This window comes from Strongylocentrotus purpuratus, unplaced genomic scaffold, assembly GCF_000002235.5.
Source record: "Strongylocentrotus purpuratus isolate Spur 01 unplaced genomic scaffold, Spur_5.0 spur5_scaffold_11, whole genome shotgun sequence".
Lineage (NCBI taxonomy): Eukaryota > Metazoa > Echinodermata > Echinoidea > Camarodonta > Strongylocentrotidae > Strongylocentrotus > Strongylocentrotus purpuratus.
Genome location: NW_022145596.1, coordinates 3,067,204 through 3,084,800, shown reverse-complemented (window position 1 = coordinate 3,084,800; position 17,597 = coordinate 3,067,204). Strand labels below are relative to the sequence as shown.

At 36.9% G+C, this 17,597-nt stretch overlaps 1 protein-coding gene across 2 annotated transcripts; it reads right to left on the bottom strand.

The window, feature by feature from the left end:
• Positions 1-4,084: 4,084 nt before the first annotated feature.
• On the bottom strand, positions 4,085-14,485 carry LOC754430 (carbohydrate sulfotransferase 12). Of its 2 annotated transcripts, none has more exons than XM_030980377.1 (3): positions 13,953-14,485; positions 10,635-10,747; positions 4,085-5,601 (listed from the first exon to the last, which is right to left on the bottom strand). In XM_030980377.1, exons 2-3 carry the CDS (start codon positions 10,740-10,742, stop codon positions 4,678-4,680), a joined length of 1,032 nt encoding a protein of 343 aa, XP_030836237.1. In that variant the 5' UTR covers positions 10,743-10,747; positions 13,953-14,485; the 3' UTR covers positions 4,085-4,677. The 2 variants fall into 2 exon arrangements, with proteins under 2 accessions (XP_030836237.1, XP_011660836.2); XM_011662534.2 differs by lacking the exon at positions 13,953-14,485 and adding an exon at positions 13,727-13,946.
• Positions 14,486-17,597: the final 3,112 nt, after the last annotated feature.

Sequence of the window (17,597 nt, the reverse complement as noted above, 5' to 3'; positions counted from 1 at the left end):
AATTTGGACATAATATTTGGGAAACAAGTTATCTGCATAATCCAGTCTAGTCATGTAAATGCTCTTTTCCAGTTTTTTTAGACAGGGTATTCATATTCATGCAAAAATGACCATACATATATTATCAGTCAGTATATAATCAACATTTTCAAAAACATTTTGCATTAAAATTTGGGAAAGGATTACATACCTATTTGATAAAATATTCATTGCTTACATTCTATTATTACTATTAGGCATTACACAAATTTGGGGGTGGGTTGATACCAGACGAGTTCAAAGGTTTAACTAATTATTGTTCCCTCAAATTCTTTTGAAGATAAACGGTGTGACCGTTTCTTGGATTATAAAGTAAATGTGTACAAATATCTCTCTCTCTCTCTCTCTCTTTCTTTCTCTCTTTCTCTCTCTCTTTCTGTCTCTTTTCATTTTTTTCTTTTCTCAACCTCTTTCTTTTAATCACCCAATTTTAGTCGATGTCTTTGGCTTCTCCCACCTCTTTTTCCTCTAATCTTGGAATGAATATAATTATATTCGAGAGATTTAGAGTGTACACATGATTTCACCATGGTTTCATTTTCGTACTGTTAATATGATCAAAACAAAATTACAACTACCGGGTAGACTTAAAGTAACGATTGCATGTCCTCCATAACTGATAAATAAAAGACTCAAAATTGAAAGCGTCAAGGTATTTGTCCTTGCATATCTATAGGCCAAATGATGATAAAGATACCCATTGGAAAGGGTTCGTGTAGGCCTATAGTACTTTGAGGTCATATATATTTTGAGATCCTCACTATCCACTCACTCATGAATACAAAGAAGACTCGTTTGAATGAATTCTATGAAAAGGGAAAGCAAAGCTCCGTCGTTTGTACAATAGATGAAAGGTGTACTCCGGTTTGCCTATTCTATTATTAACAGCAGTTTACAAGCAATTTTGTTTTCTTACCCGATGTAAATCATAAAAGCGTGCGACTTGGCTAGAGGGGATAGGGACTATGAACATGACGGACAAAGAAAGAGGACAAAATATACAGTTCCTTATTCTACCCTCAACAATTGCTGTGGTAGACAAAGGAATATCCCTTCACTGCTGCTATGTCAAAATGTGTAGAACAGGTGTCACATGCATATTCACCTGTTCTACACATTTTTACATAATAGCAAATGAAGGGATGTTCCTTTGTCTACCACAGCAATTGTTGAGGATGTTAACAACATCAAGAAGTCGGAAGAGTATGATAAACGAATGACAGTATATGAGACACGCATCGGGATAGCAATATTAATGGAAGGGTTTCATATCGGAAGACACAAATCACTCGGGCTTTCATCTTTTACCCAAGGATGCAAGAACATTTGCCAAATTGCTAGTGTCACAATTCACTGGCATATTATAATCATTTCCGAATTTTATATAAAAACTGAAGAAGCCACATCGTTTAAGCTCATGGTTACAAGGAAAATTCTAACATTTTATCCCGGAAAAGAAAATCCCGATCACATCGTTAGAATGTGTGTATGTGATTTTGTTATTCACAGGCTTACAGTAAGAACTCGTATAAACTCCTGATTTGTACCACGCATCTCTTTATAATTTGAATGTTGTCTACTTCTTGTAATTTTGTCCATTCTAGTGGCACTATAATACGCAAAACAGATTGCAGTTTTGAGGTTCCTCTATTTATTGCACGTCAGCAATGATATTTGGCTTGGTGACACACAATGGTCGGTATTAAACATATTTGTAAGGTTGTGTAGACGGTTCATAATCATATCAAATCATAGCAAATGTTTGCTCCTATATAATAATTAAGCAGAAGTGCACGTACAATGAATGCACTTTTAACGGTCTTCATGATAAACCAAACAACTTGTCTATTTGCATTTGTCATCGTATCAAGGTTTGCGCTACCACATTTTGCTCACCAAAAAAAAATGCCTCGGATTTAATTCAAAGGAGACGCTTACCTTACATCAAGTGTATTTAATAATTTACAGAATGATCTTTATAGGACCTATAATAATAATATAATCGAAATAGGTCAGAATTAGGGATATAACGAATAATAACCCGGACAAGTTTAATACGATTTCGATTCAAAAGTACTCATAGCGAAACGTTTCACGAAATTCATATAAACTTTTCAAAAATGTGATATTCCAAACTTGTTTTCTTTTTTGTATTTCTTTTATTATTACATAATCTCGTTTAACGAGTGTTGTGCAGGCTTACAACATATTTGTTATGAATTATTTACAGGCGTGCTGCCTTAATACTGTTGAAAAAGAACTTACTGTAATCTTCTTATTCTAATCTATTTATGAATCTTCATTGCTTATGATGTGCAATTAAGCTCAATTTGCTACAAAAACATGATATGCTTGCTTGAGAAAGGGAGAAAGAGAGTCGGCGAACAACGATTTTTTTTGTTTTGTTCAATGTGTAAGTGTGTAAGTGTGACTTGTGTTAGTGTGAGTAAATGTCGTTCTGTCGATAGATGGCGGTGTTCAGTTGACTTGAGATGTTTCATTGACATTCAATTCAATTCAATTCAAAATATTTCCACTTTAAGAACAATTTACAAACCAATAAGTAACAAATACATTTGAATAATAGTGGCGGGATCATGAAAAGTACTAATTGGCTTATTAAAATGACCCCTTAACAAGTTTACACATAACCTATTATACATTGTAAGAAAATATCAAAAATCATAACAGGAAAATAAAATAAAAAATTATAAGGAAGAAAAGATAGGAAACGTAAACAAAATATTCATCATTTATGAGTTCAGGAAGTGTTGTTTAACTAATCATGTGAACTGTTAAACAGTCTTACTCTTCTTGAAATTAGTTTGGGAGGTTATTCCAAATTAGTGGTTCTTTGTAAATAATTGAATTATGAGTTGTTGATATGCGGTATAAAGGGAGGTGTATATTTTGAGCATTCCTAGTATTGTAACTTGCGTTGCACTGAAAGATTCTAGGCCCAGCTTACCCTACACCAACGTTTTTCAACCCTTTTTCAGAAATAAAAAAGTTTTGCACCACCGTATCAAAGTATCAGTCTGAAACTCGTCAAGTGCCAGCCCACAATTTTTTGCAGGCGAGCCAATAAAATGATATCTTTAATATTAAAAAAAAAAAAAATTTTTTAATCAAGACACTAGACATGAAGCAATGTATGAGGGCACCCCGCCGCCAAATATTAATGAATACGAGGATATTCGGCCATCTCGATGCCCAAAATTCTCTCGTTAGAGAGTGAAACGAACGAGGGGTAAAAAAAAATGCAATTTTGATATAAATTATAAAAAAAAATATTCGGGCACCTCGCTACAAAATAGGATGATATTCGTGCATCTCATCTCCAAAATTTTGATTAATTAAAAAAAAAAATTCCAGGCACTTTGTACCTGAAAATCAAATCATCCAGTTTCTAAATAATGCGAGTGAGTGATAAAAAGAAATGCATTTTAATCTTTGAAATGCTATATCGTCATGAAATAACATACGCTATTGGTTTCTAAAATCGGCTGAGGTATGAAAATTTCCCCTCAACACCTGCTTTTTCGAAAATTTAAAATACAATGTTTTTACTTTACATGAGAGAAAAGATGGAGACATTGCAAACTTTTTAATTTTTCAATTTTTCAATTTATTTATGTTTCCCAAAAAACATTACAAATCAATTATAAACATTAACAACAATTTAGGAATACATATCGGAAACAGAGGGGTCCACTAAAAAGCAATGATTGTACAATATCATTGTGGACCCCTCCAGGCGAACAGGGGGGGGGGGGGGGTTCCACCCCAACCCCCCTGGATTACTCTTATTATATGTCTGTGACTGTGCAATTCTTTTATGTTTATACCATGTACCTTTATTGAAGATTGATAATAAAGTGATACAAAATACAAAATAAAAAAGTGAAAGGGGGGTTAAACCCCCCCCCCCCCCCACCCCACCCTCTGCGTACGCGCCTGAACCCCTCACATGATAATTAGGAATAACGAGTAATTAAATTAACGAGTTCGTAACTATAACAGGAACAACAAAATACGGGGAAAAGGGGGATGCCAACAGAGACGAGAACGGGACAAGACGGTAATTTACATGACAAAATAGGAGAACACGGTCACAACACAAGAAGTAGAAAATGCCAAAAAAGAAATGAGAGATCGGGGGTTCACAAAATAATACAAAAGGATGAGCTGCATGTGGGGTTGAGAAGAAGATGAGGAAAGAGAAACGCGCATTAGAAAGGAGATAAGCAGGCACAATATAAATGGAATTACATTTGGGGCATACGTCAGCTCCATCCTATATTGCATAGTCCTTGTGAAGCGTATTTAATTAAAATAATCTACTGAAACATCAAATTCCCTGAAGATTAAATGGATTTCATTGTAATCAGTCATCTAAAACCTATTATTAAATCTAATAGCCTAAAATGTGGCTGTATAAAGATCACCTACTCATGCGTAACAAAATTATTGCAAGGTTAAACAAAAGACGTAATGTGAAAGTTATGTAAAGTCAGTGTAATGAGGGTTAATCATTTTCAAAATTTGTATTGGCCTTTTGCACATGATTCATCACATAGAATGTTTTTGGATGTCGAAAGTCAATATTTTGTTCCGACTATAGTATACGCGAATGTTTCACCCAACATCGACCAACAGCGAGTATTTCCTTGATATCCTCAACCGTGGCCTTCGTATAGCTATAGGTATTGCATACCCAAACAATCTAAGATCGGGGTATAAACACTCGATCAGCGAGATGAAATCATCGTCAGAGATCGTCCAGTAATACCGGGTCATGGTTTGATCGCTAGAGCTATTCCAGGTGTGCTTTTGAGGATCTGATGCAGGAAAGACCAGCGAGGAGCCATTGGCAACAGACCCCAGGAAACGATGCACATCTTCGTGCAGAGTCTCGATCTTGCCAATGAAGTCGTACTCGACCAGACACGGGTGACATAACTCATACTGGTCATTCCAGTGTTCGTCTTCTACTCGCCTGGCCATGAAGTACCGGACGAATTCCTGGAACGAGTACGGAGTAGTTTTGTTTCTCTGGTTTAGATATCCAGGATTGGTCTTTTTGAGCCATCGTGTAATGAACTGGCTGTAGTAACCCTCGTCCGGATCCTCTGGATCCTTAAACTCGATCTTTTCACGATAGGCCGACAAGACACGAGAGAACGGGTTCCGGACAAACAAGAACTGCGTGTAGTCTTTGATCTTCCGATTGGCCTCGTCCTCTGGAAGTTGGCCAATCTTCTTGAAGACTTTATCGAACTCCGTGTGCACACTCCGTTTGACTTCTCCTCGCTTCCGTACAGGACTGATGGCGCCGTAGGACACCAGAAATAAATGTTTCCAGCTGGTACAGCTCACCTTCGGCACGTAGCAATAGAGAATCCTGTGTTTGTCGAAGACATAGGTGTGTTTGAGTGAGGTGAGCTCTTTTAAAGTCAGGTTATGATCTCTTGTTGGGTGTTCTTCAAACTCAAGATCCGCACATGCCTCAATAAGAGCCCTCTTGCGTCGTACCTGATGGTCTTTCATATCTGAAATGGGCTGTTTGGGAAAGAAATACAAAAGCATGGGATTAGATACAATGAAGTTGACTGTTTAGGTCGGATATTTTGGGGACAGGGAGGGGCATGATCAAGGGCCTGTAAATGAAACAAAGCAACAGTCTGATGATAAGGCATTATTTTGATTGGACGGTTTCCATATTTCATGAACAAACACCATGCTCACATTTCGGAGACTGAATTGGGATAGTTCAATCTTTACTATATTCAAACGGTTCAGAGTTTTATCTATAATTATTATGATTATAATGAAGTATTAACAGTAATCACAGTATCATTAAAAGACAAATATAATTTCATCTACACAAATCATCATTTAAGTTCACTGGTTAGAATATTCATTCTGGCATTGGATTTTTTATCTTCTAGTTTGTTGGTGTCGTATAAGAGTGGGAAAAAGTAGATACTTAAATATTTATTAGAGAGAGAAAGAGGGAGAGAGGGGGTGGAGGGGAGAGAGGGGTGGAGGGGAGGGAGGGGAAGAAGAGAGAGAGAGAGAGAGAGAGAAAGAGAAAGAGAAAGAGAAAGAGAGAGAGAGAAAGAGAAAGAGAGAGAGAGAGAGAGAGAGAGAGGAAGAGTGAAGGGGGGGGGGTCATACTTCCAGACCTTTGTGCAACCCATAATAATGTCGTTGATCAAAATGAACACAGTATTACATTCTAACCATGAACACTATTTTCTGCATAGCAGATAAAACATAATTTTTAGACATAAAACATAATTTTTAGACATAAAACTGTTTCAAAACATTTTGCTTGTATGTTTTGAAAACAGTTTTGTTTGATCTGCTATGCAGATCAGTGTAGAATCTGATACGAAGTGATTGATAGAAGTTTGAGGATATAGGCAGGTCTGGATATAGGTCTAACGTGTGACCTTTAACCCTGAAAACCGACCCTGATGAAGTTATATCCATAAGCTTTAACAAATTACAAGCTAGTCGTCTATGAATTATAACTCTGAACACACGTGTGAAAATGATCATTTTGCAAATGGCATGTAGAAGGCCTACTATTTTTAATATGAAAGTGGTATTACAGGCATATTATCGGTTAGTCACAAAAGTAAACGGGTCTTCGAACATTAGAGTACTACTTTTTTTAGTATTTAGATGTTGCTTCTGATATGTACAGAAACATGTTTGAATTCATAGAGGGGATCTCTTCGTATTCCGTCTTTCTTTTCACTGATTCTGATTTTTTTTACAGGTATGTAGGCTTACGTGATGTAAGAAATACCCCAAACCTCCATTAAAGATACTACGTCCCTTTGGCAGCGGCTGCAGCCAACATCAACACCTGTAGAACTTTGCAGGAGTTATGAATATGTCACGTATGTCTTTTCTGTGAAATTCAAACATTATCAGTGTCCTACTATTCAAATTATGCAAGGAAACCTGTTTACATTCTGGACTTCACCGTCAGACACTATTGAGTGACTGACTAACATCATTTTTTCTTTAGTAATAACATACATAAAATGAGCTGTAACAGGTACATGAGCATTTGTCTACATCAATAACCCACTACTTGTAATGGGCCAAATTAAAATGATTGAATATTTGTGCATTACAAAACGTACGACCATTCGGTAAAAGGGTCTGAAACTCAAGCTACTACCTAGGTGATTGCAATCACTTAAGTCGATTCGACAGCTAACGGTCGTTATTTTCCCACTAAAAGCAATTTTCACGCCCTTTCGTTTTGAGGGAAGTTCTAAATTAGTACTGTATTTCAAATGCCGTTGGAATTCAAACCTTTTCATTTGTTTGGCCTGCAAATGGGACATAGTACCTTGAATGTCTGGGATGAGAGACTATGATATTTTCACACCTGGCGAGAGCATTATCCTAGGGGTGCATGACGCGACGTGAGACGTGAAATCTTCGGTTTCCTATTCCATTCATGCCTACACCAGACTACTTTTTACCATGAAAAATCCGTATTGCATGCACTTCCACTTTCGATAGGCCTATCATTATGATCACCAAATTATACAGCATTACAGATAACAGAAGAACAGGTAGCTAGAACATACCAGCGGATAAAGGTAGGGGATTTCAAATTGGATAAATCGGTAATGTTTCCCATTTGTTCCTACACAAAAAAATGACTCAAATCTATTTTTTCTTCAAAATGTATAATTCAGTAGAGCTTTTGCTTTCCGAAGGATCTGTAATGATGTATCCATAATATTATGTTGAATAGTGCCCGAAGGTAGAAAGCGTGAGAAGAAAATCAGAAATTCGTGACATAATACACGACAAACGAGAGAGTATAGTCCATGGATACGTCACGAATAATTGACCAAGTGAGAGAGAAAGTGACCTCATTTCTCAAAAACGTATAACTTATATAAAACTGTCACCGTCCTGGTTCTCTTATTTTATTAATTTTGTTTTGTTTTCATAATAATAGGCCTGTAATGTCCATTTATATAGCGCAGCTACTACAGTCATGACTACTCTATACGGGACTCTATAATCAACCCCGGCTGTAGCCGATTTGATAAGGCGCTAAACGCGTTCAAGGAATTTCTTATTACCGGGAACCAATTTACTTCACCTGGGTGGAGAGTGGCAAATGACGAGAGATACATGAACGTCACAATCCACTGAACAAATCGCCATTACAAAGGTTGGATTGCCCTTTAAACACTTTGTCCAGTCGGAGCTCATTGCAGAATGCAGGTCTTTTTTCAGACAAAGTGTATTAAATTCCAAGAAATAAGGATAATGAACGATGCCACAAATTTATACGGGAGGTTAATGGGCACGTACCCCCTAACCGAAAATCAAAAATGACAACGGTAATACACAAACAGAGAAAAAAAAAAGAGAGAAGGGGTGAAAAGACAGGTGAAAAAATGATGACATGACCCTCACCCCTTCTCATGTAACTTGCCCTTTAATAAGTGTTAACCTATCTCTCCCTTTCTCCCTATGAGAGATTTCTTATGATGACAGAAAGGGATGCGGGGGGAGGGGGTGATAGAGACTATAGAGCGGGGGTGGGGGAGAGAGGAGAGAGAGGGGGAGAGACAGAGAGAGAGAGAGAGAGAGAGAGGGGAGAGAGGGAGAGAGAGAGACAGAGAGAGAGAGAGAGAGAGAGAGAGAGTGGGGGAGGAGTCTGATGGTGAAGCGTGGCGAAATTTTCAAAGTACTGTTGTAGGGGGAAGAGGAAAATTAGGGAATGGGGTTGGGTAAGCCCAGAAGATTGTATAAGGCTACATGGTATATATATCAAATCATTTTAAAGGTACTATGTCCCTTTTGCAGCCAACCTCAAATGCTGTAGAACTTTGCAGGAATTATGAATATGTCATGTATGTCCTATCTGTGAAATTTAAACGTTAGCAGTGTCCTCATATTCAAATTATGCAAGGAAAACCGTTTACTTGCTAGACTTCACTGTCAGACACTATTGAGTGACTGACTGACTTTTTTTCTTCTTTGGTAATAACATACATGAAAAGAGTTGTAAAGGGTACATGAGCATTTGTCTACATCAATAACCCACTTCTTGTGATGGCCAAGATTAAACTGATTGAATTTTTGCGCAGCATAAAACGTATGACCATTCGATACATTTGTCTGAAAATCAAGACTATTACTTTTGGGCTTTATAGCCCTAAAGTCGATTTGACAACTAATAGTCGTTATTTTCCCACTTGAAGACATTTTCAAGCCCCACCTTTTTTAGGGAAGCTCTGAATTAGTATTATCTTTTAAATGCAGTTGGAATTTAACCTTTTCATTTTTTGGCCTGCAAATGGGACACAGTCCCTTTAACACTGACGTGGATGATAACAGTTTGGTTCGGCATCCAATATTCAGGTCTTCACCAGGAGTACTTCTCTGGTCACCTAAGGACTAAGCTGCCACCAGACTCAACCCCTTCCTCTCTTACACCCCTGCAGTCATCAGAATGATCAGATTAGGGCACAGTTCAGGGTGACAACATCATCAACATGATTGCATGTGACTACCTGAGTAGTAGAACTAACCCGTGTAACCCCGTCGTGTCGCACTTATAAACCTGAATTCAGGGGCATCACTGGACATTTTAATCGGAGGTGGTGTCGGACCATATTGATTTGCCGGCACATCCACCAAAAACCTTTCCACCATGCAAACGTAAAATGTATCTTTACAATTTTGCCAACATGGTTTGAAATTAAAAAGAAAATACGGAAATTCTTTTGCGGAGAGGAAGTTTCACATACACCCCCCCCCCCCTGGCGACGCCCCTGTCTGGTTAGAATTGTAGTATGTGACTGCATATCGGGTCTTTCAGGACATGACCTTGACATAAACCAGGTGTCGATGTTACTTCCGTGTCTGTACTGGCGATTTACGGTACTTTTATAGCCGAGTGATAAAATAGTCCGATATTCTCTTACTTACAGACCAAAGATATGCTATATTATTCCTGTATTGACCAAAACTATTATATAATTGTACAGACAATGCTTAAGGAAATGCAATGGGGCCTTTTTGTTAAAACCTGACAGAGCTAATTTAAATCTTTCAACGCCTTTTTTCTTCTTCTTTTCTTCTTGTATGTACGGATATAGTTTGCAGATTTTTGTATCATTTTGATGTGACGTTTTATGGCAAATAAGGAAGAAATAAATAGAAATGGGGTAAATATACCCTTTCACCGTTTTCATTAAAAAATAAAGAAGGTTTAATTGTGTTCTAATCTTTCTTTATGGGATTAAATTAAAACAAATTATATTAGTTTTATACAGTTCAAATGATCGTTTAGGATATCGAAAGAGATATTTTTCTCTAAACAAATTTTGAGACGTTTCAAAATGCTTGGCCTGCATAGATAAAAAGATTCAAAGAACAGTTTGAATCATTTCCATCACTTTTAACCCAAATTTAGCTCATACATTGTTTCTTTTTATTTGCTCTTTTTTATTTGCCCAATATTTTTTTCCAAATGATTTTCGTCATAACCCGCTAAAATGTTAACGGTATACCTTTAAGAAATTCGCTGAGCTTACCTCAGTTGCTTCCACGTGGATTGAATGACCTTGTTGTAACCCCGTAATTCCGGGTCCTCTCATATCTTCGTCACCTGACATATGCTGCTGATTTGTGGTAGGGTTCATTGAATCTGAATAAAAGACAAAGAAACCAATTCATATACATTTTTCTTTTACATTAATTAAAGTAAAACTGCTTCTTTAAAGTTTTAAACATTTTTACAGATCAAGAACGCAGCTTTGAATATTAAGAGTTTGTTTTTTCTTCTAGTGAATTAAAGGCAGGCTTTACTACTTCAGCTAGAAGGAATTAGACCACCCAGCGAGCCAGCGAGGTCACTGTGACAGGTGGCTCTCTCATTAACTCAGCTCTCATTTAACATAAGAAAAAGAGGATCATGGGGGACCAACAGGCATCGATTGGGGAAGTTTTCTATATAGAGGGAGGCTGGGAGCAAGTAGCTACAAGTAGGACAGTGTGCCTTTAAACCTTTGTGATCTCAAAAATGATCAAATTCTGCATGAGATAAAACCACAGAGGATAAAAATATAGATATTTGGTACTCTCAAAAAAGGTGCGTTTCTCAGGTTACGTGTAGACTTATACATATTGACTTACAGGTGCATGGTATTTACTATAATGTGATAGCTTATTCTAATGGTAGAAAAAAACAAAAGAGTCAAAAACTCGACGATCCTTACAACATAAAATGAAGGCAAGAAGAATATAATCACGTAATCATGTAAGATAAAATAAATAAATGAACAATATATTGAATAATATTTTTTTGTTTGATAGTGTAACAAAAAATAAATAAAAGAGGGCAGAACAAAAACGGTGTACGTTCAAAACCAGAGGAGTGATACAACAATGTGAAGCCTATAACGGTATAAGTAAAGGGTTGGGAAGCAGGCAGGAAGGATGTGATCGCATGGCAGAAAGGAATAGATGGAGAGAGAAAACAATGGGTTAACGTATATAGATACACTCAATGCATATCGTATTTGTGTGGATACAGTTTTTATCCACATAATATATCATACACAGAGTGATTTGAAAACATTCTAGGTTATGTTATAATAAAGCGTATTATTGTCAAATATATATAGTATGCTCGACACATTTGCCAAAATAATTTTCATGAATATAGATGAACAGGCACTTAAAAACCACCAAAAAGTTGCATGGTGTGACTTTCAGGCGTATTTGGGCAGTTTGGTCAAATTAAAGTTTAAGCGTTTCCTGTAAAGCAGGGCTCCCACTTAGCCGAGTTGGAGCCTCGAGTTGTGGCGAGCTGGCGCGATCTTATGGCAAGCAGTTTTATCATTAAAACATATTTCTTGATATCAAGAATTCAGTTCTTGATATCACGAAATCGAATTCCTGATATCACGAAATCGAGTTCTTGATATCAAGAATTGCCACTGCTTTACATACAACATAAAATTATTTCTTGATAACAAGAATTGATTTCGTGATATCAGGAATTCGTGGGAGCCCTGCTTAAGAGTAAACGTTCTTCTATGTAATTTCGATATTTGGAAGCACCAAACAATCTAGAAGTGGTATGTGGCATTTTTTGTGAGATCTATGTTTGTCTGATTTTGAGTATATGATTTTGAAGTTTTAATTTATTTTACCACCCTAGTTGCTGGTCTCATTTTGATCTATAATATTCTTTAATTTAAAGAATATTATAGATCAAAATTTAAAGAATATTATAGATCAAAATGAGACCAGCAACTAGGGTGATAACATAAATTAAAACTTCAAAATCATATATTGAAACAAAAGCTTAATCCGTTTTAAAAACGGATTAAGCTTTTGTTTCAATATCTGTACAATTCTTTGGGACTGGAAATTCTTCTCTATTATATATCATTTTAAAACTGAGAATCTACTCTACATTAATCATACCTAAACTAACGAATAACTTCTGGCGATTTTGGGGTGCCGGGTCATAGTTATGGGTCATGTAAGAAAACGTCCCATCTGTCTTTCATTTTCTATTTCATCATATCATATTGAACCTTTCGAAAAGTGGATTAAAAAAAGCCCTTTCTATCATTGTTAATTCGTATGATTATTTCAACCGCCGCGAAAAATAAGAAAATTCAAAATAGGTGATTTTGTAAAATATACCGAAACGGGTGAGAACTGAGAAATTTAGACAATTTGGAGTTCAATCTAAGTATTGCAATACATATCATTATCATAAATATAATCATCATTATGAATACTAATAGTAGCCGTCAGAGATACATGTAGTACTAATTGAGGTTCCTGACATTTCTATGTTATTATAACTTTACAACTTTGTAACTTTAAGAGAGATCATTATGGTTTTGTGGTTTTGGTTCGATAATAAATGCGTAATGGCTGTTCCCACAGTCAAGTCTAAGTAATGACTATTAGTATTTAAAAAATAGACTAGTAATTATTAAAAACTTATGGTCAGAAAAGATCCATTGATCCACTGTCTAAAATCCTCTTTAAAGTTCAGTTCCCAATAGGCGAGTATGAGGGAAAGGGATTGAACTATTCCTGTATATCATTGAGGACTTTATATTCCTGTAAAAAAAAAAGTACAACTTGTGACCTATACTCAACCTGAGGTCAAATACCCATGTGCATTCTATTATCTCGCCTCCGTGTATTACCCTGTCAAAATCATAGCCTGGTGATTATAAACTCCACCTCCGTAATTTGCCCAAAAAGATTAAAGGCCTGCTCGATCTCAAGCAGTTAGTTCGTTTAATTAAAATGATGACGAAATTGACGATGATAATGATGACGATGGTAATGATTACGATGACGATGATGATGATGGTAAAGATGATGATGATGATGATATAAAGAAGATGATATATATGATGACGTCGATAATGATGACGTTGACAATGATAACGTTGATAATGATGACGATGATAATGATGACTTGTAAATACAAAAACAAATCATAAACCCTAATTTACCGGTCATTTATCATCCATGCAAGTATCACAGCTAAAAAGGAAAAAAATAACCAATCTGAGTGAGTGAGTGAGTGGTGCTTTGATTCTAATCGTTCGCACCCAGGTATTAATGATGTTAGAAAACCAATGCTTACCATTCGAGTTTATGAGGAGAAGAAAAACGTTGATACCAACAGTTGAGAAGGTTAACACCATCATTACGCCTCCTATATATTTCCACCTCGCCATCATCCGACTTCTACCAGCTATCTATCGTATACAAGCAGTCTGTATTTTGCTGTGCAACGAGTGTGAACTGCACTGAATCAGGAACTACTAAAGTGATCTCACTTGCTTCCCTCCCCTGTGCTTGGCACTCACCTTCCTGGTATGCAAAACGAGGAGCTAATCCTACCTCATTGTAATACAACCACTCCCGGCAACCACTGAACTGAAGATAAATGGACCCACTATCCTCTTTTCGAGGGAGGTGCTGTGCGCTGCCTCTGATCGGTTGTTGGCCGAACAGGTTTGGCTGCTAGATGTTTCTCCAGCTGAGTCCCCACGGCATGGAAGTGGATTGGGATATTCTGCTGTGGGGGCCCAGGCTTTTTCCCCCAACAAATAGTTAGAACAAATGTATGTATACTCGTGCTTTCATTTGTTATGTTATCCACACCAAAGTCTTTTCTTCCACATCCTTTTGCATTATGCATTTGTCGAGCGATGTATTTGGTTTAGGAAATGGTACAAAGAACCTCTTCAATGTACGGTCGTTCTGCATAACGTTAATCGCTATTGCACGTTCTGTATCTATCAACGCTATCCCATTATTCTTGCCTAAAAAAATCAGCGATTTTACAGATCAATGTATGAAGTAAAAGAATCATATCTCAAAGATATTCAATATTCAACTGCCTCCTTTTCCCTCTCTCTCTCTATCAAATAGCCACAGCAAATAAACAATAGCATGTAGGCACAGGGGACAATCAATATCAGAGAGCCCCTCGAACAAAGCAGGGAGTTCGATGCATTGAACACATCATTGTACGCACACAGAGTACGTAGCTATAGGCTGCTATGTAACATGGTAAACGCAAATTCTTTTTTTTGTCCGACCCTCCGATTACGTAATGCGATTAACGGATTAAGGGTCTGTGAATACATGCACTTTTACGAAACAGGAGCTTATAACTACGGAAGGGGTGACGAAGAAAAAGAAGGAAGAGAAAAGATCTAGAGAAAAAGGGTGATTAGGAGAAAGGAAATGTGACAAGAAGATGATACGACCGGCCTCTCTCCCACCCCCAGGGGCGGCGATCCCGGGGGGGTCGGGACACGACCCCCCTCCATTTTAAAGTGCAACAACAAAAACTGTATATAGCAAATACTGACTAAAGACATTCAACACACTTTTAGGCTCACTACTCAGGAGGGCCCAAGAGTGCAGCGTTTAGACTAAAAATGCAAAAATCTTCTCGCTCCCTCGCATATCCTTTAAAATGTACAAGTAAATATTGTAGAAAATCTATATTCCGTTGGTATCACGTAAGCTTTTTTTTGGGGGGGGGGGGGGGGGGCAAAAGTGCCATTTTGTATGTTACAGGTATTCCATAATTGGTTGGTTTGAATAGTTCACTACCACCAGGGGCGGATCCAGCTGGCAGCAGGGGAGGGGGCCCAATTCGTGAGAAAATATTTAGCGGCGAAACATCCGGAATTTCTTTTTGGCCCTCGAAAATTTGAAAAATCGCACCCCCCCCCCCTTGAGCGCCAAGGGAGGGGCCCATCTCTCTAAAAAAAAAGTAGAATTAACGTGTTTTTACACGTTTTTCCCCCAGGGGAGGGGCCAGGCCCCCGCCCCCGGATCCGCCACTGACTACCACATAGTCTATACATTTGCCATTTCAACTACCATAGCGATATCAATATACATGTACATGCCAGAGGCCTAGAGTGGGAAATAGAAATCCCATCCATGCCCAAGCTCCCTACTTGTTAAAATTTATCTACTAAATATGTACAACCTTTCGGACTGCACACTAATATTGCGTGTTTTCATACTATATAGTTTCGCTAAGGAACATAATTTTTTAATACAACAAAATTTAAAAAAAACTGTGAGGGGTGGTCACTTCTGTCACCATCGCTCCTCTCGTTGACTATGCTCCCTCGTCCCTCGCATTTCGTCCCCCGGTCATGAAAGAAATCGCTGCCCCTGCCCACCCCTATAATCTCTATGCCTCTCATTGCAGTGATGTCGGTGCTACTCGATGTCTGAATCTATCCTACGACAAAATAATTTATAAACATCAAATTATCACAAAGGAGGGGCAGAGGGAATTCCCCCCACTCATGACTGTATTTTTATAAACTTGTGTTTGCATGAACATTACCGTCGTGTGGTAAACGTTAACTGGGTGCGTACACGGCAGGGAAGGGGTGACCTGGAATACAGCCGCCCCCTCTTCCCACTTGCAGGTTGTCTAGAATAAGTATGCACACAATTTGAATATATCAATAAACCAGTCTATTTTTTTAAATACAAATTACACTATCTGCCCATGCGCAGATTGTATAAAAACTTGCTTTTAGTTTTAGTATCTATATTTTTATTTATTTATTTATTTCACATCTTTAAAAAGGGTAGCCCGATCAGCATGAGCTGGTTTTCATCAGGGCCCTTTACAACATACATGGTTCAATAATAATGTCAATCAAAACAACAATAAATGCACATTATAATATGAGAGATAATTCGGACATGCAATAAAAAGGCGATACAGTACATTTCATAGTATACGAAGTTCAAATTAAGATAAGGTATGCTATAGATATTTATAAAATTGTTGCGAATATTTCAATGTTAAAAAAAGTTTACCGTCACCATTAAGTAATTATAAAATGTATACAATTAAATACTTTCCCAGTTTATAATTAAAACTATTGTAAACAAACAACAACAAAAACCCACAATTAAAATATATATACATGTAGTTGACATTTGTACGCAATAACACATAGTATTAGGTTAAAGTTAAAACAAAGTATGGTATAAATATCAAAACAAATTATTGCAATATATTTCAATGATAAAAAAGTTTGCCGTCACCATTACGTTATACCATATATACTATTAATACTTTCCCATTTAATAATTTAAACTATTAATTATAAAAACAAATAGTTGACATATTATGCACATAAATATAATAACATGCATATGTTAGTATCATAATCAATTCATAACATGGTATTGCTTAAGTACATGAAATACAATTTCAAAGATTCCTTAATTGAGGTTTAAAAAAAAAAACATCAATGATAATGTTGTTTAGCATATTGATAAAATAAGTAAGCAAGATTCATTATTGGCGTGTGCTAATTAAAATAAAATGTTAAAGGAGATTGCAGCATTCATATTGCACGGCAATGAACAAGAGCGTTCCAGACTCAGTGTGATAAATTGCTTTTGAATACGTTCAGATTGGGGGAGAACCTGGTTTCTATGGGTAGATTATTCCAGAGTGTTATTGCAGAGTTTACAAAGGAGCGCTTAAAAAATTCTGTATTGCACCTATTGGATTCCAGCTTAAGTTGATGGGAATTACGTGTCATGCGTTGTGCTACATCATCATGTAAAATAAATTTGTTTGCCAATAAGGCAGGTGCAAGATGGTGAACACATTTAAATGCCATATTCCCCATTGCTCTTGAATACAATGCCTCAAGTGTTGACCAATTAAGTTGTAATAAAACCTCGTGTGAAGGAGTTGACCACGAACATCCAGATATAATATATGCTGCTCGTTTATGTAATTTATTTATAGTTTCATAATTATGCAGGGATCTATTTGTCCACACAGGGGACTAGAGGGCAGCTAGAGGGCAGCATTCAAGTAATATACGTGGTCAATCTTGACAATGGCTCTAACCAATTTTTGCAGTTTCATAGTTATTTAATGTATTACTGTAGTTTTCATCTTTATTGCATTTATCATTGCAGCAAATATATATATATATATA

Bases quoted from the DNA above. Each gene is read 5' to 3' on its own strand.
- LOC754430 (XM_011662534.2), bottom strand. From the start codon at position 13,823: ATGATGGCGAGGTGGAAATATATAGGAGGCGTAATGATGGTGTTAACC. The intron at 10,748-13,726 runs GTAAGCATTGGT...TCTTTTATTCAG, and splicing joins TCTCCTCATAAACTCGAATG to ATTCAATGAACCCTACCACA. The intron at 5,602-10,634 runs GTAAGCTCAGCG...TTTCCCAAACAG, and splicing joins TCCACGTGGAAGCAACTGAG to CCCATTTCAGATATGAAAGA.